This window comes from Ovis aries, chromosome 9 (genome assembly GCF_016772045.2).
Source record: "Ovis aries strain OAR_USU_Benz2616 breed Rambouillet chromosome 9, ARS-UI_Ramb_v3.0, whole genome shotgun sequence".
Taxonomy (NCBI): domain Eukaryota; kingdom Metazoa; phylum Chordata; class Mammalia; order Artiodactyla; family Bovidae; genus Ovis; species Ovis aries.
Genome location: NC_056062.1, coordinates 75,695,717 through 75,714,648, shown reverse-complemented (window position 1 = coordinate 75,714,648; position 18,932 = coordinate 75,695,717). Strand labels below are relative to the sequence as shown.

General features: G+C 42.1%; 1 protein-coding gene across 3 annotated transcripts in view; it reads left to right on the top strand.

Moving 5' to 3' along the window:
• Nucleotides 1-18,932, top strand: part of GRHL2 (grainyhead like transcription factor 2) — a 172,324-nt gene that overhangs the window by 125,840 nt on the left and 27,552 nt on the right. For all 3 annotated transcript variants that reach the window (XM_027973164.2, XM_027973163.2, XM_042254430.1), the window contains exons 10-12: nucleotides 6,512-6,599; nucleotides 7,274-7,413; nucleotides 12,408-12,439. In XM_027973164.2, coding sequence (XP_027828965.2) covers nucleotides 6,512-6,599; nucleotides 7,274-7,413; nucleotides 12,408-12,439 — 260 coding nt within the window. The remainder of the gene's footprint in view (nucleotides 1-6,511; nucleotides 6,600-7,273; nucleotides 7,414-12,407; nucleotides 12,440-18,932) is intronic.

The following is an 18,932-nucleotide window of genomic DNA, read 5'->3' as shown; positions in this document are numbered from 1 at the left end:
AAGTAGGAGCATGAGGACCATCAAGCTAGAAGAATTATCCTAGCTTACTCATTTCACTTAGAAATGACCAACAGAAAAGTGCTGAATCCCATACAATGTCGCATGAAAAATATAACTAAGGTTAAACTAACTTCTTGTGGACCATGGATGTATGCCAGAAAGACATGCCCCTCAAACAGGTGATCATATTATATGTCCTTGTATCTATAGCCTACTGTTCCAGATGGGCTTAGAATTAACAAAATTTTAAAATATGAAGTTAACAAAATCATGAAACTTATGATGAACAACATAAACCACAATTTGAAAAACTCAGACATGAGATGTTTGGAGAACAGAATGACTGGAAAAGAGATATAGTAGAATTCAGGAAGGAATTTAGAAATGGAAGATTAAAATGTTTCAGAAGTAAAGACTCCTACAAGTAACACGGGAGTAAATAAATGTAAAAGATAATTCCTTAAGAAAGATATAAGTATAAAATGGCAAAATTTTAAAGACTTCAAATGAGGAAACATTTAAGAGAAAATAATAGATACAGAAGAGAGGGAAAGAAGATACAAAGACATATAATATGTATCTTTGTGGGAGAAAACATAAACAATGGAACAGAAGAAAAACTGAAAAAGGATAAATCAGGAAAACTTAAAAAGAACACATTTTAAAATGAACTGCCAGGCACTTGGGAACGTTGATTGAGGATAGCCAATATCAAAAGCCACTGGACTTTAAAAACATTCTTTGGGCATCTAAGAAAAATAAAATAGACAATGGGTCATTAATGTTTTTCATTAATTTTTACTGGAGTATAGTTGGTTTATAGTGTTGTCCTGGTTCCAGGTGCACAGCAAAGTGAGTCAGCCACACACACATATATCTACTCTCTTCCGGACTTTCCTCCCTTATAGGCCACCGCAGAGGGTTGAGCTGAGTTCCCTGTGCTACGCAGTAGGTCCCTATTAGCCATCTACTTTATATATGGTAGACAGTGGGAATCATTTATAAGGAAACCTTTATTATCAAGCTCTTCAACAGCAAGGCCTTGTCAGAAGACAATGATATTTAAAGTAACCAAGTAAAGAAAATGTGAGCCAAGGATTTTACATCCAGCCAAGCTGATTTTCAAGTATAAAGAAAACGGGCAAATAGGAAACAAAATAAAGCAAGGAAACAAATCCACCAGTGAACAAACAACCACATGGGCAAAAACCCAGGAATATTTCTGCTTGAGGAATCTATAAAAAAAACTCTGTTTAGACACCAATATGACTGTAAAGACATTGATAAAAGGACTGACGGTGAGCATTCCGTGTGTTTTTATCTTGGATCTAATGCTAAAATGATGGGAGAGACAGGAATGGCAATATGATATGTTCTGACAATAATCAAGACATAATTATTTAGCAATTGGGTAGGGTGGGGAGAGAATATGAAAAATAGAATAAGATGGCAACTGCTGTTGCTGTTATTTTAGTTTCTAAGTCATGTCCAATTCTTTTGTGACCCCATGGACTGTAGCCTGCCAGGCTCCTCTGTTCATGGGATTTCCCAGGCAAGAATATTAGGGTGAGCTGTCATTTCCTTCTCTAGGGGATCTTCCCAACCCAGGGATTGAACCCGAGTCTCCTGCATTGCAGGCAGACTCTTTACTACTGAGCCGCCAGGGAGTTGGCTGGATGTGAAAGAGTAGGAGTTCAGTTAGATCCTGGGGAGAAGAGAGAAAGGGGGAAAAGAGGTTAGTGGCTGATTCAGAACTGCCAGCGCTCTTAACGGTGCTGCAGTCAGATGGAGATCAAAGAGCTACAGGGCCATTAAAATGTCTGAGTTGTCGTTTAGCAGAGTTGGAGAGGAGGAAGAAGTGGGCATCTGTGAACAGAAGGCAGAGATGGTCATGAGACGAGAGAAGGAAGCAAATTAACTCGAACTGCACTGAGTTTAGGGACATGTGGCATAATGGAAAATGTCTCTAAAATCTCGATAGCGTTTCAAGTTGCAATGATTTCAATCAGTGCTACTCGTCAGAGCAGCACAGCCCTCTCAGGCCCAGTTAGGCAGCTTCCATGATATAGAGGCGGCACAGTTAGGTCGGTAGACACAGCTGTTATGTAGATGAGAAAATTGCCAGTGAGCGCAGGTAACCCACCAGAGTCATGCGGTGAAAAAGCGGAGTAGCTGCATATAAATCCGTGTCTGATTCCAAACTCATATTTCTTATATCTTTAATTCAGCATATTAAACGTTAAGAAAGCATTTTCAAATGAGGTACAAGGTGGAATTTTTAAAGTACGCATGGGAGAACAATGAAATGATTTGAATTCCCTTCTTTTATTCCAGAAGTTTCAAGGGGAATAGTAGAATCCCCCTCCCTGAATCTCCTTCTTGGAAGGAAGGAGGAAGATTAGGAGCAAGGAGAAAAGGAAGGAAGGGTGGAACGGAGGCCCTGGGCCATCTGTTTACCTTTATGTCACAGCTGGAATTGAAAGTATGAAAAAGAAGGCTTAAGGGATGCTCGTATGATTATTTGTTTCAAGTGGTGATATAATAAATACTAAAATCAAAATAAAGCATAAAATGCAGAATAAACAGAATGTGCCATATTGCTGTTCACTATGCCCTAGAATGAGAGGAACTCCAAGGAACTAGTGATGTAAAGAGTCTCTAGAGGGTCGTTTTTTAGTTAACATGATGATGAGGATCAGGAAACTCATAGGGAAGGAATCTCATGAGATAAGCAGAGTATGTTAATCTTAACTGCTCTTAATTATTCCGATAAGCTAGATGCAAAATCTTTTGCTCTGATTTGTCATTATATTTGTAGCCACGATTTCAAAATACAGGCAAAACTCACTCCTGGGACATTTTAATTCTTGCACTTTCAAGTGGGTGTGTAAATGCAGAAGATTAATTTGAATCATCCTCTAAAGCAAAAGAATTAAGAGTTACTCCATTTTAAACCTGTGAATTTCCCACAGTTTAGAGTTTTAAACAGATGGAATTTTGTACTATTTATATTTCCCCAGGTTGATTTCTAATTAATGCACCTGTAAGATTGCAGATGAAAATAAAGGACTTCTCTCCCTTTTTTTGATATTAAAATTTCTTTTATTGAAATACATATGTTTATGAATTAAAAATTCAGGATCTGCTATATGGCTATATCTTTATCAATACTTTTGTCTGTATTTTTATGGGCGCAGTCACTCAGTCGTGTCCAGCTCTTTGTGATCCCATGAACTGTAGCCAGACAGGCTTCTCTGTCAATGGAATTTTCCAGGCAAGAATACTAGAGTGACTTGCCATTTCCTACTCCAGGGGATCTTCCCAACCCAGGGTTTGAACCTGCGTCTCTTGTGTCTCCTGTGTTGGCAGATGGATTCTTTACTACTACGCCACCTGGGGAGCAGATATCTTTATATCTGTATTTCATTCAGTTATCTTTCATGAAAAACAAGAATCATAATTACTGCAAAGAGCAACTATATATTGTTCAAAACTTGAAAATAAAGCCACCGTCTTGTAAGAATTCCCCCCCCCCCTTTATTAATTCTTGCTTAGAATTATCTTGGAGATTATAAAAAACTAAAGATATTCTTCCAAAATACCTTCTTGGTATCTTGGCCAACTTTAAATAGGTTAAGGCCACATTCGCTTTAAGTAGCAAATACAAATGTAAAGATAGCCATCACCTCTCAAGAGGCAGCAAAGGTGATCACAGTATAATCAGGAAATCCTCTGGCATCTTTTTTTCTTTTTTGCAAATTTAACACTTCATAATGAACATCTAAGTGGGGGAAATTATTTTCAAATGATAAATTTGGTATTTGTAGCAAATTATACCCTTCTGGAAGAAGCAGACTTTTTAACATTTTAATGAGAGTGAAAATATTTTCCAGAAGCTTTGGGTCACAAATAATCAAAAAAAGGAAAGGAATTCTTGGAAGGTCATATTCAAGGATGCGTTCTTCATCATAATTGAATGTATCAAAGCTGCCCTGGGTCACTGTGAATCAAACCGTTATTTTAAATGAGGATGGTGGCCCTCCTAAGTTTGGATACTATCAGAACTGTTTTGGAGTGCTGATATCTGGGCCTTCTGGGACGGGAGTTTCTTACATAGATGTGGTACCCAGATTAGGCTCTACGGAAAACGACTCTGTGTTTTATGTTAATCCTTCAGGTTTGGCATATCAAAGAATACCTGTAAAATAATAAGCAGGAGACTTTATTTCTTAAAAATTGACATTGAACATATATAAATCTTGGAACGGTAATTTCAGAACTTTTCTTCACATAAATTGTACAAGACAAAGACTAATTTTAAAATAAAATTGCTCGACAAACTCTGGGATGTGTCTCCAGTGAGTTATAATTTATGTAGGTATATTTCGACTTACATACAATACTATATTGTACAGAACTTCAAATACAGGAAAAAAGTCTTACATGGACACAAGCACAAATAAATAAGGGCCTTTTGCTTATATATCACACCCATTTGAACAAAGTCATGTTTGTGCATTTAGCACTTTATTTTTTTTCTGAAAGTATTAAACCTTATCTAGACAAAAATCTCTATAAAACTTTTAGTATCTCTTGAGGACACTTTCCAAGGAAATATTTTTATATTTTATCTCCTTCTTTCTATGAAATTTCTATGGGTTATAAACATCAGTGACAATTTAAAACTTAAAAATAGAGCACTATAAATGATTAGTCTCTTTTTGGAGTAAGAAGCTTTTTGACATAAAAATGCTTATTTATAATATCTGTTTAAACTATTATAAGCATCCATATCTTACCAACGTAAAGTTCTTAGAACTCTCCTGGCACCAAGGAAGTGCTATTATCTGATTAGCTGTCGTCACTTGTTCATCAAGAATTAGCTCTAAAGCCGCGTCCTTTACGCTGCATGCCTTCATTGGCCACATGGCTCCATTGTGTCATGGCCTTACTTTGGCCAGAATTGGGAATATGTTGGGTTTTTTTGTTTTAAAGCCAGTTTGATAAGCAAAATCTATATTTTAATGTTTTACTTCTAAACCATTAGCGTGTCCCTTTCTGTGAATTGCCTTCGTGACTCTTGTCCATTTTTTAACTGGTATGTTAGTTGCTGTTTTCTTTTTAAATTTGAATCATTATTTATATGTTATTGATTTAACACTTTATATGAGATTTTATGGGCTTCCCTGGTTGCTCAGGCAGTAAAGAATCCGCCTGCAATGTGGGGAGACCTGGGTTCGATCCCTGGGTTGGGAAGATCCCCTGGAGAAGGGCAGGGCAGCCCACTCCAGTGTTCTGGCCTGGAGAATCCCCAAGGACAGAAGCACCTGGCGGGCTACAGTTCATGGGATCACAAAAGGTCAGACACGACTGAGTGACGAAGCCCAGCACAGCACATGAGATTTATATAGCAAGTATTTCCACCAACTTGTCCCTTCCTTTTTAATTGATCTGTGTGCGTTTTGCAGAAGGATTAAATTGTATATTCTCAGATCTATCTCTTGTGTGTGATAACTTGGGGATTTTCTAGGGGTAGAGGTTTCTGACCAGTCCATACTTAGCTATTTTTCAAATGTGCTGCCACAAAGGGCAGAAATAGTCAATGTGGATTTGAAATGTAGGGGAGGAGTTTAGGCTGGGAGAGTCTATCTGGGTGTCACCTGTCTAGAGCACCTTGGAAATATGGGTATAGATGGACTTCTCTGCCACAAGAATGGAGAGAGGGAAAGGAAAAGGGAACTAAGTTGAAATGTCTGTATTTGGGGCGTGAGAAGAGGAAAATGAGTCAGCAAAGCTGACATCGAAGGGTGACCAAAAAGAGAAGAGGGTGATCAAGAATCGTGGAAGACCAAGAGACGTGGGTGATGGTCAGCTGGTTAATTTGGATGGAGTTGGCAAGAGATGCCAACGAAAAAGTCAAATTACAAGGAACAGGAGCAAAAAGTCAAATTGAATGCCATTTCCAAGAGCATATGAACATATTAAGACAAAACCCCAGACTGTACTTGTATATAGAAAATCTCACACCCTGTGTAGTTTGCTTCAGCCTTACCTCATTTCCCCTTCTGTAATAATTTTTTAAAGTTCCATACCAAGGAGCAAAGGAAAAGTTCTATAGGAAATTCACACTCAACTTTCATGCCCAACACGCCAATGCTTCATCCTACGACATTTTATTTTAAATAAATATCACTAAAATTACTTAACCGGCTTCACTGGGATAGGGAACTGAGTCTGGCCTTTCTGTAGCAATTCAAAATTGGAGTTGTTTAAATAGGCAAGATACCAAAAAAGGGGAGACTTTGGGAGGAGTGGGGTCCCTCCCTCCCCCAGGAGGTCAGCAACATTGGGTAGGCTAAGAGGCGGTCGACCTCGCTGGAGGATGGAGCCGCGGCTGCCGGCCTCCCCTCCCCACGTTTAATTTCTTATCCCTGTGACTTGGGTGCGCGCAGTTGTTTTGCACTCTCTGGTAACATGCCTGGCATCGTGTGTATTTGTTTTTCCCTGTCAGGGAGCAGAAAGAAAAATCCGAGATGAAGAGAGGAAGCAGAACAGGAAGAAGGGGAAAGGCCAGGCCTCCCAGACCCAGTGCAACAACTGTGAGTGTGGCTGAGAAGGGGGGTGGGTTTCAGCCGGGCCAGGGCCACCAAGGAATGGGTGGAAAGAAGTGGGTTGCAGGTAAAATATGCACATCCAAGTTATGGCTGGGCTTCCCTGGTGGCTCAGACAGTAATGAATCCGCCTGCAATGACAGAGACCTGGGTTCGACCTCTGGGTTGGGAAGTTCTTCTGGAAGAGGGCATAGCAACCCACTCCAGTATTCTTGCCTGGAGAATCCCCATGGACAGAGGAGCCTGGCGGGCTTCAGTCCATGTAGTTGCAAAGAGTCAAATACAACTGAGCAAATAAGCACAGCACAAGTTATGGCTAGGCATGGCGATGGGGTGAGCCATCCCTGTGAAACGCAAATGGAATCATTAGAGCTAGGAGGGAGGTTCTAACACTCCAGAGACCAACATCCTCCTTCTCCAGACATGAAATCTAGGGTGCAGAGAGCGACAAGAGGGCACCCCTTCAGGAGTGTTCACTCCAGGTCCACACTCTTTCTGCTGGTCTGGTGATGGGAGAGGGGAGGCTTTTAAAGTGTGTTCACATATATGGCATTTGGGAAGCTTCTTAGGAGACCATTGCAAACTTTACCCAAGAGCTTACAAGTGAGAGATCTTAAGCCATCCATGACCCTTGCGCTTATGGGTTTTGTGATCGTGTCCAGCCTCTGATGGGAAGTTGGCAGCGATACCGTTGCAGAAGAAGAGTGACATCACCTACTTCAAGACAATGCCGGATCTGCACTCCCAGCCCGTCCTCTTCATACCTGACGTTCACTTCTCGAACCTGCAGAGAACAGGACAGGTATGGCCGACCCGCTCACATCCACCTGCCATCCATCCACTCACCAGGTAGAGCCTTAAGAGACCATCACTTCAGGAGCTATTGACCTGAAAAATAAAACCCATACGTTTGACCAAAAGCCAGCCACTTCCTACAGAAAATGTAATTTTATAGAAAGGAATGTCTCAGGAGAGGAAACCAACTTACTAAGGGGAAGGCGAGAGTGAGCTGATAATAGTGAAGTGTTGACAAAGCAGTGAAAGAGGAAGAAAGTAAGAAGGCTGATAACCTGTAAGGCAAGTTTTGTGAGTTTTGTTCTGTGGGATCCACATGATGCAATAGGGCTCCATCTAATGGTGGGAAATTGAACTGCACCCTTTGGAAAGTTGCTTAAGAGGAAAATTCTTTGATCAAATAAACTCTGGTAAAAACTTTTTCTTAGTAAATTGACAGTTACTGTTGAATAGGTAAATTATTTTAAACCAAAAGAAAAATGAGATTGTAGACAAGCCTTTTAAAAGATAATTCCTATCTTCTAGTTCTAGTTACAAGTGAAATTATAGAGATAATATTATAATACATAAACATCCAATAATTAGCTCCTTATGGTAGCTCACGGTAATGATATGTTATGCAGCCACTAAAATTATAATTAGGAAAACTATGTAGCGCATAGGAACTAGTTATGATAACGTTCAGTGGGGAAAAGGTAGAGTATTCATTTGTGTCTATACTGTGATTCCAAATACTGGGTTGGCCTAAAAGTTCATTTGGGTTTTTTGAAAGATGTTACAAGAAAAATTGTAATACTTGATGAGTAAGCTTAAGAGATGGATAATTTCTTTTCTTTTTGTAATGTCTTAATATTGTCTATTTTATGTGATAAATTAAAATTGTGCGAAAAAAATTACTTCCCTAGCTTTAGCCAGAATTGTCTTTCTGTCAAGTTTTTCTTCCGTTCTAGTGTTCAGGTACTCACTGGAATTGACCTTAGTCTAGGAGCAGAAATTATTATTGGCTTAACTTTCTTTTTCTTGAGAATATTTTGTCCCTGGGCCATTTCATTTTGTGTATGAGACAAAACAGTTAAACAACCAGGACTTTTTAGTTGGTGTTTTTCACGCCAGGGGGTAGCAGAATGCCCCCTAGCTCTTTTTCTTAGAGTGCATCACATTAAAATTTAGCATTCTCGTCGCGTCTTACTTGTCTGATAGGAAAAAGACACAAAGATAAAAGGAAGAACGTTATGATTTGTTAAGACATGAGTGCCAGCCCCTAATTTTATTTTTTAATTCCCAAGAACATGGTGATTTGTGTATTTACAGCCTTTGTAAATACATGGTATGTTTTGAAGCTAGGTAGTCACACTTTTAGGAAAGCGGGGATGGTTGAGTTAAATTGCTCTCATTGTTTACTGTTGGGATTCTGGCTTCAGCCCTGTGTCAAAGCTGACAGCCTGACCTGTTCTCTTGGCAAGATTTCTCTGAAATACACAAAGCTGTAAATGAATCTTAAGAGGAAAACTGACCAAAGGGGTGGCTTGTGACTGTCTCTGGCCTCACGTGCCCCCTCGGTGTCCTGAACGGGACTCCTAGCCCGTGGCTGGGCAGAAGAAAAGTGTAGTCTTTCCCATTTGTTGTTTGTTGGTTTCAGCAGTTTGCAAAGCAGCCCAATCAGTATCGCCTGAGGCATCAGCAAAGTTAAGTCCTGCTGTCCTTGAAGAGCCTCAGGCTTTCCCTGTGGCTTTGGAGTCAGAATGTAGGAAGTTGGTGAGGGAGCCTGCCTGAGCCCCGGGTGACAAAGGAACGCACTCTTCTGTGCGCTGGGACAGTGTGCGAACATCCCGTATTTGATCAACGTGCTTGGCTGAAGGAAAAGAGCACCTGCGGTAGCTGGTCAGGACTAGAAAGGCTGCCTTTCCTTAGAAGAGTTAGGAGTTTTAGGGGATGAGTCCAGAGGCAGGAGGGAAGAGAGCAGTGCTGTGATGTTGGAAGTGGGCAAGGGACAGAGCGTGGCGAGCTTCGACAGGCCAAACAACAGCCAGCTGTGGCACGTCGTGAGCTGGCCCAGTTCTCCCATAAAGGAGCAGAGATGGAAGGGAGGAAGGCAGGTGATGGTGTGATGCTCAGTGACCGCTGCTGCCGTGGACCTGGCAAAGTCAGCCGCGTGGCAGCCCTTCAGCTGCAGAGCAAGCTGCCAGCTAGCTTTCCCTGCCAGCCCACATGTCCCCTTCTCCCTCACTGTCTCCTTGATTCACTCGTGTGTTGAAATAGTCACCGGGTGGTTATCAAAAACTCACAGGAGGACACTGTTACTGAGTCCGTGCTCACTCCGCCCCCTGCACGACAGGCCAGTAAATCAGAGACGAGGAATGTGGAGGCAAGGATACGACATCGTTCAGAAAGCAAGAAGGTGGCAGAGCAGTATCTCCAAATGACCATCTTCTCTGGGCCTGGATGCCAGTTTCTGTTATAGGACAGAGATGGGGAGGAGGTGAGGAAGCAAAACAAAAAGGTCATAAGTCTTGCCAGTATCTCCTGGAATGGCCAGCCTGAGGGGGGAAGTGGGATGGGGACAGGTTGTGTTAATATCTTCTTTTTTTGTAAAATTCAGGCAGAGGGGCAGGGTTCCCCAGGCAGGCCTTTTAGTAAACAGAAGCAACGAGGGGGAAGCAAAAGGTAAAGAAACAGATCCACTATGGAGGCAGATTTTGTTGTCCCCTGAAACAGCATGAACCCAGCGTGCAGGCACTGTGGAGGTCTTTGGTTTCCCTCTCCTCGCATTAAAGCCCAGAAGATCCAACCAGTCCATTCTAAAGGAGATCAGTCCTGGGTGTTCATTGGAAGGACTGATGCTGAAGCTGAAACTCTAATACTTTGGCCACCTCATGCAAAGAGTTGACTCACTGGAAAAGACCCTGATGCTGGGAGGGATTAGGGGCAGGAGGAGAAGGGGATGACAGAGGATGAGATGGCTGGATGGCATCACCGACTCAACGCACATGAGCTTGAGTGAACTCCGGGAGTTGGTGATGGACAGGGAGGCCTGGCATGCTGCGATTCATGGGGTCGCAGAGTCAGACACGACCGAGCGACTGAACTGAACTGATGCATGGTGACTGTTGTCAAGAACCCTTGAAAAGAAGTGATAGAGGAGCTTGGGAGAAATTGTGGGATGCACAGGCATCATTCTTCTGAATCATGTGTACTTGGCAGGTACCAGCCTTCCTCAAGGCACCTGAACCCAGGGAGGACATCCCTTCTCCCTCACACCCTCGAGAACTGTCTCCCTGACTTGTGGCTTGTCAACCACCTCCACTCAAATCACAGGCTTTCTTGATCAGAATTCAGGTTCCCAAGGTTCATTCCAGATCTTTCAAATTAAAATCTCCAAAGGGGAGCCTGGAAATTTGTGTTTATGAGAAGTTCTCCAGATCGTTTTTATGTATTCCGAAGTTTGAGAACACTATCTAAAAATTAAATTTGTGCAATAAGCGCTAGGGCCGACTAGGAAGAAATGGTGGGTCACCCTGTGAGGAGGAGGAGAAGTGGCAGTGCGGGGAGGCGCCGGGGGCAGCGCAGTAGAGGCTGCGCAGGGAGCCAGGGGGACACTTAAGAGAAGGCTGCTTCTGGTTCTGGGTCACCAGGCACCTTCGCAGAGAGCTGGCCGTTAATCCTACCTGGGCAGTGAAGCAGGGCGGGCGTGTTATGCCACATTTAAAGAAAGCAGCAAAAAACCAAGTCAACAGCAGGCACTTTCCCCCAAATCTAGTCTTGAGTCCAGTGCTGTGGCCCAGGCTCCCTGGCTTATGTGGGTCCCTCTTATACATCTAAATAAACAGTCCATTATGAGCATAACCCAGTGCTCCGATGCCACACGGAAGCTTGGGGCGTGGGGAGGAAACGTCTTCCCTTCATTGCCTTGTGTTTAAGAAGAAAGAATACAGTACAACCATAGACATTAAAAAGTTTCAGAGGAAAAAGTTCCCCATGGAAATCTCAGCTAATGGCTAATATGACTCATTCCCGAAGAGTTCCAGGTAACGAACTCTGTTGTATAACTAAGTCTGGGCTTGGCGGCATCCTGGAAACTGGCACGAGCCTTTGAGAAAGTTTATACGGAGGGTGTCATGGCTGTGGCAGGGACATTGATGAAATGGACTGGCACCCAGAGGTGATTTTTGAAGTTTAATGTGTGAATGTTAGATACTAACTAGTGTCATTCTTCACCCAAATGAAAATGATCCTGAAGCACATAGTTAAAGCTCTTGAAAGGCCCACAATTAATTGCCATAAATAACTGGGTGAAGAGAACTTGGCATACATGGCAGCTCCCCCTCTGGATTTCCAGAGATGCATAAAACAATAAGGATGCTTCATAATGTCTTTAAATCCGATTCGGCCTGTTGCCATGCTGACTGCCTAAAGAAGTCTCTTTCCCTTCTGGCCAGAACACCTCTTATAGCCAGAAACACCTCCTAGGGCTAGGTGACATTTCCTGGCCTGAAGATAGTCGACTCCTAGATTTTTGTGGTCATGGGACCAGGGTAGCCCAAGTCCCTTTGGGAAATAAACAAAGGCCTGGGCTTACTCCCTGGAACTTGCTTCCCTCCCTTTACCAAAGTATACCAGTCTGGAATCAGCTCACCTGTGGACTGGATGGGATTGGTTACTTACAGGCCCTGTGCCAAGACCTTTCTAAGCGATGATTTTTAGATCTTGCTAAAATAGTTCCTTAATGTGTAAAGCAAGGTTTGGCTTTGAGCTATAAGGTAATCTGATCAGACTGAATTGAGCTAGAAATAGTCAGATTTCTAATTTTAGTTCATTAATGTCTAAGAATTAACCCTAGGAGACTGTTGAAGAGGTTAAAGTTGTATTAGACACATACAAATGATTAAACAGATTTGTCTTTTTTAAGAGAGAGTATAATGTCTTAGGAAAGTCTGTGCATCACGTAATATATTTCCATTTCTTGTGCCTGACCTACAGTAAATCTGCTGTTTTGTTCCACAGGTGTATTACAACACAGATGATGAACGAGAAGGGTAAGACACTCAGGCTTTTCACTTCAACACCCAAAGTCAGTTCCTGTCAGTAGAGATGGGTTTCCAAGCACAGGGTAATGGGACAGGGAGTGGGCACGTCCTTTCAGCCCCCAGACTCAGAGCTAGAAAAGCTTTGACTCCAAGGATTGTCTGGGAGAAGCCTGGGGAGTACCATTCTCCTTCCAAGTTTCTCTCTTTTTTATTTTTATTTTTGGCCGCACCTCACAGCATGTGGGATCTTCCCCAACCAGGGATTGAACCTGTGGCCCTTGCATTGGAGGCATGGAGTCGTAACCACTGGACTGCCAGAGAAGTCCCCAGGTTTCTCTTTACCCCTCTCTCCTTCCTGTGATCTGCCTTTGAAGTGATGCATCTCTTTGATTCCACCCTTTCACTGCTAATCCAGTTACTGAAATCTTTGGCCCCAACACAAGATCGAGTCGAGCTCAAGGCAGGAGCCAAGGAGACAGCCTGTCCTTTCAGTGCTTCCTGGACCCCCTCCCCACCCCGCACATCCCTCACGCTGGGGAGTGAGCTGCCTGGGCTCGTGGCGAGGCTGGTTTAGATGGAGGCTAGGAAGACTGAGAACCTTGTCACTGTCTTCAGGACTGTAGGGAAGAGAGGGTTTACACAGGGGCACTGAAGGCTCCCAGGGTCTTGGGTATCAAGTCGCTGCATACTGCTTTTCTGCTCATTAACTCATTGTATAGACCCCTAGAATTTTGGAGCCAAAAAGGAACCTTCAAGGTCGTTTAGCTGATCATATTCCCAGGCAATACAGCACAATATACCACATCCTTGATAGGGGGTCAGCTAACTTCCACTTGAATGTTCCCAGTGATGGGAATATTCTGAATATTCTCATTTTAGGAGGTAGCTCATGACACTATTGGACAATTCCGGGTCCAGAAAGTTAGTTTGTTGAACCAATGTTGCCTTCTTTTGACTGATATGCATGGGCTGTAGTTCTTTCTGGATAAGTCTCAACCTTTCCTCCTCATTCACATGTCATGTTACCTCTTAACATCTTAATTCTCCCTCCAGGGGGTACCACCAGATTTGTTACTGGTCTCCTTAAAATTGGCTCTCAGAAGTACACGTGTTCTGAACCACCTGAGTTGGAGATTATATTGAGATCATTTCTTCTTGCCACCTGGATGCTGTTTGTCTCTTTAAAGCAATCTAGAACTACATTCATTTTTCATCATGTTACACCACTTACAACTAAAATCTTGGTTTGCACTAATTACATGTGTATAACTAAACTCTCTAGATCACTTTTTTTCAAACTATGGTCAAACCAGGGCTTCCCTATTCTTAGGCAGCATTTTCTTGTGCAACATTTCAAAATGAAGTCAAGGGGAGCAGATAGTCCTGGGTTCTTTTCCAAAGCGGAGCTTGGCAAACTGTAGCCTAAGGCCCAAATTGAGCACCCCCCGCCGCCCCCACAGTGCGCCGCTTCTTTTTGCACTGTCTGCATATTTTCAAATGGTTGGAAAAGTCCAAAAGAAGGATAATATTGCCTAACATTGGAAAATTATGAGATTCAAGTGCACACAGTCACATTTAATTGGCATGCAGCCACATGAACGCCTCCAAGTCTTGTCTCTGGCTGCCTTGGTGCTTCAATAGCAGAGCTTCAGCAGAGCTCAGTGGAGAGATGCTGTTGCAACAGAGACTGTCTAGCCTGGAAAGCCTAACTGTTTACTTCCCAGCAGAAGTGTGCCACCCTCTGTCCTAAAGGATAGAGAATCTCAAAACAGCCTAATAATTCCCAGTTGGTCAGGAACAGAGCCTCATCCAGGATCTGACCTCCAAATTCTGAGTTCCAAATTTTCTAAATACCTAGTTTGATTGCTCTTTTCATCTTGGTACAGAGGTTGTATGTTCCAGCAGCAGGAATGAACAGAAACAATTAGCACCAATCAGTTTTACTCTGTTGTTCACTTGGTTCACAAAGGACAGGGTAGCATCATGGAAGGAATGATAACTCTGAGCCAGGAAGCCCACGTTCTCCTGGGCTGCTGCTCCCCGGTGGGAAGCCTGGGGCTGGGTCCCTGACCTCTGGACTTTGGTGTTCTCCATTGTAAAAGGAGGATTTTGTAGAAGAGGATCTGTGAGACCTCTCATGAGGAGACTGAGGATCGGGGGATCTAGTCTCCATCTCCATCTGACCCCTAGTTCCTGGAAGACCCTTCTTGCCTTGATCCTCTGTGCACACTCATCCCCACTGGGATGCCCACCTTCCAACCTTCCGTGAGGTCCCCTCAAATCTTGCATTTCTGTGGCTCACACACTGCATTCGGGATACAGGGTTTCTTGGTGAATTTGGGCATCCTTAAGTCTGGAAAAACAGTGATTTCCCTGCAAGAACTTGCCATCCCCTAATGCCACATGGGGCACTCAGACCGCAATCCTTTCTAAGAATTTCTCTTATTTTTGCTTCTTCTCAAAGGCATGCCACTATCTCCTTTGGGCCCATCTTGTATAATCCCCTCAAAGGCTGGTAGGTAGGTTTAGTCCCTAAGTCACACCCGACTCTTGCAGCCCTATGGACTGTAGCCCACTAGGCTCCTCTGTCCATGAGCTTCTCCAGGCAAGAATACTAGAGTGGGTTGCCATTTCCTTCTCCAGTGGATCATCCCCAACCAGGGATCGAATTCATGTCTCCTGCATTGCAGGCAGACTCTTTACTGATGAGCCACCAGGGAAGCCTTAAAGACTGAGTCTTTAGGAAAATGAAAGCCAGAAGAAGACAAATGTAGAACACAGCAAGTCTGACTTTCGTTCCATCGCAGCTCAGAGAGTCAGCTCTCCAAAGTGACTTCACTCAACCTCTGAATGACTGGAGCAGAGGGCCATGCCTTTCCTCTCATAGATGCTGTCAGACCAAACCCTGAGCTTGGTTACTTGGTGTTGCTGAGCAAGAGGCAGTTCCGGGTGGTTATCTTCCACCCAGGACACTTTGGCCAAAATTCAATGCACTTTGGAGATGTTAGAGATTGTTGACCAATCACCAGTGAGTACATTTAATCAGCATAATATTAAACCTAAGTATTCATCACACGGTGTTATCAGCACAAAATAAAGTTCTTCTAGAATTCTGCCCTATTTCTCTTAAAGGAGCAATTTCCTGGAGGACCAAGCACTCTTTTTGGATAAGGTCCTCAGGGATGCTAAGCAAACCATGAGCTATAGGACATGGTGGGTTATGCCTTAACCACATATACACAGGTGATCACAAATACAGGACAATTTCCCCAGGAGAATATGAAAACATAAGCTTTGGGGCCACCTTGAATAAGTAAACTTTTTTGAATATAGCCAAAAGAATCAACGGTCTGTTGATACTTTTTTTGTTGTTGTTAATTTACTTTGTTTAACATGCATTTAAAAAACAACATAATTTAGACATAGCTCACATTTTGTGAAAATTTTATTCGAATTCTTCACAATTCATGACATCAGTATCTTTCTCATCCTTCAAGTTACTTTTTATGTCATCTCATACTATTTGTCAAAGCAATTCTTTGCTACCTTCAAAGTTGAGATACAGAACTTAGAAATTCTGTCCTGCTGCTGCTCCTAAGTCACTTCAGTCGTGTCCGACTCTGTGCGACCCCATAGACAGCAGCCCACCAGGCTGCCCCGTCCCTGGGATTCTCCAGGCAAGAACACTGGAGTGGGTTGCCATTTCCTTCTCCAATGCATGAAAGTGAAAAGTGAAAGTGAAGTCACTCAGTCCTGTCTGACACTTAGCGACCCCATGGACTGCAGCCTACCAGGCTCCTCCATCCATGGGATTTTCCAGGCAAGAGTACTGGAGTGGGTTGCCATTGCCTTCTCTGAGAAATTCTGTCTTAAGCCACAAATATTGATTCATGTAATATTAGTTATATAAGTGACTGCCGCCATGTTGCCTCTTATTTTTAAATTTTGTTTTTAATTAAACCCTTTTATTTCAAGATAATCGTTGATTCACATGCAGCTGTAAGAAACCCACCCCCTTTTCTTTTCTGTTTTTTTTTTTTTTTTGCCGCACTGCACAGCCTGCAGGATCTTAGTCTCTCCAATAGGGATTGAACCCAGGCCCATAGCAGTGAAAGTGCCAAGTCTGAACCACTGAACCACCAGAGAATTCCCAGGACCATCTCCTTTTCAATGGATATATTTTTATTTTTACTGATAGGTATTGCAGTGAAAATCCACCCAGTAATATTCAAATCTGCATCAGATTCACAAGGGAGATTTTTAGAAAATATTTAAGAACATGAAAATCTTCTTTACCATCCATTAGAGTAGCAGATTTTTATCAGTTTCTTATATTAGTTCCACTTATTCTTATATACCTGTTAGACATTTTGCAAATTGGAAGATTTGAACTAAATACTCATAAACTGCGCTTTACCTCCTTTTATGAATTTAACCTACCTTTACCCTTTCTGTTGCGCTTCATTCCTTTATTTCTGTTTTTCTTTGATATCCTTTTCCATTATTTTTTTATTGTGTTTGATTTCTTTTTTCTTTATTTATTTTTAATTGGAGAGTAATTGCTTTCCAATATTATGTTGGTTTCTGCCATATAGCAACATGAGTCCACCACAGGTATACATATGCCCCCTCCCTCCTGAACCTCCTTCCCATCTCCTACCCACCCACCCCTCTAGGTTGTCACAAAGTACTGGTTTGAGCTCCCTGATTTATACAGCAAATTCCCACTGGCTGTCTATTTTATGTGTGATAATGTATATGTTTCCATGCTCCTCTCTCAATTTGGCCCACCCTCTCCTTCCCCTCACTGTGTCTGCAAGTCTGTTCTCTATGTTTGCGACTCCACTGCAGCCCTGCAGATAGGTTGATCAGTACCATCTTTCTAGATTCCATATATATATGACATTGGTTTTTCTAACTTACTTTACCCTGTATAATAGGCTCTAGGTTCATTCACCTCAATTAGAACGGACTCAAATGCATTCCTTTTCATGGCTGAATAATATTCCATTGTATACATGTACCTCAACTTCTTTATCAATTCATCTGTTGATGGAAATCAATCAATGTGATACACCATATTAACAAAGTAAAAGATAAAATCATTTGATAATCTCAGTAGATGCAGAAAAAGCTCTTGACAAAATTCAGCACACATTTATGATAAAAACTCTTTAAAAAATGGGCATAGAAGGAACCTACTTCAAGATAATAAAGGCCATATATGATACACCCTTAGCAAACATTATTCTCGATGGTGAAAAGCCGAAGGCATTTCCTCTGAGTTCAGGAACAAGATAAGGTTGCTCACTCTCGCCACTGTTATTCAATATAGTTTTGGAAGCCCTAGCCACTGCAGTTAAAGCAGAAAAAGAAATAAAAGGAATCTGGATTGGAAAAGAAGAAGTAGAACTCTCACTGTTTACAGATGACATGATACTATACGTAGAAAACCCTAAAGATACTATCAGAGAACTACTAGAGCTAAATCAGTGAATTTAAGTCGCAGAATACAAAATTAATACACAAAAGTCACTTGCATTCCTACACACTAACAATGAAAAATCAGAAAGAGAAATTAAGGAATCAATCCCATTTACCATAGCAACAAAAAGAATAAAATACTTAAGAATAAACCTATCTAAGAATACAAAAGAGCTTTTCCATTATTTATTCATTTGGCTACATGGCCTGGGAGAGCTCACCAGCAATCCAACTGGGGCACCCTGAATTAGAAGTGCAGTTTCTTAACCAACTGGACCACCAGGGAATTCCCTCACCATTTAAAAATTTTTTAATTTTATTTACTTTTAAACTTTATTTTATATTGGGGTATAGCAGATTAACAATGTTATAATAGTTTCAGGTGAACAGCAAATGGATTCAGCCGAACATATCTGTATATTCACTCTCCCCAAACCTTCCCTCCCATTCAAGCTGCCACATAATATTGTACACGCTGCTATATTAAAATGGATGGTCAACAAGACCTGCTGTATAGCACATGGAACTCTGCCCCACCATTTTTCAAAAACTGAAATAGAGTTGGCTTACAATGTTGAGTTAGTTTCTAAGTATTTGGCAAAGTGATTCAGTTATACATGGGCTCCTTTTTCTGTTGCCCGAAGAATTCTGTTTAATTGTTCTTTCATTGTGGAACTTTTGGCAAAGAATCCTTTCATATTTGTTTATTTGTTGTAAGCATTTTTATTTGGTCGTCGTTTTTCTAGCATATTTTTGTTTTATTGTCTTTGTCTTGTGCAGCTTAAGAATCTGGCAAAGACCTAGGAAGGGATACTGCAGTGTCTGGCTCACTTCTCTTGCTCCTCTTCTCTCTGGAAGTTTTCCCATTAGTCCTGAATACCTTTCCACTCCTAAACACCAACTTCTGTTTCTCTAACAACATGAGATTGCCCAAAGCTGTGCAGGCTTCTTTGCCCTTAAGTATGTGCATCTGCTGGGATCACCATCCTCTGCTCCCAGTTGAGAAATGGCAAATTCT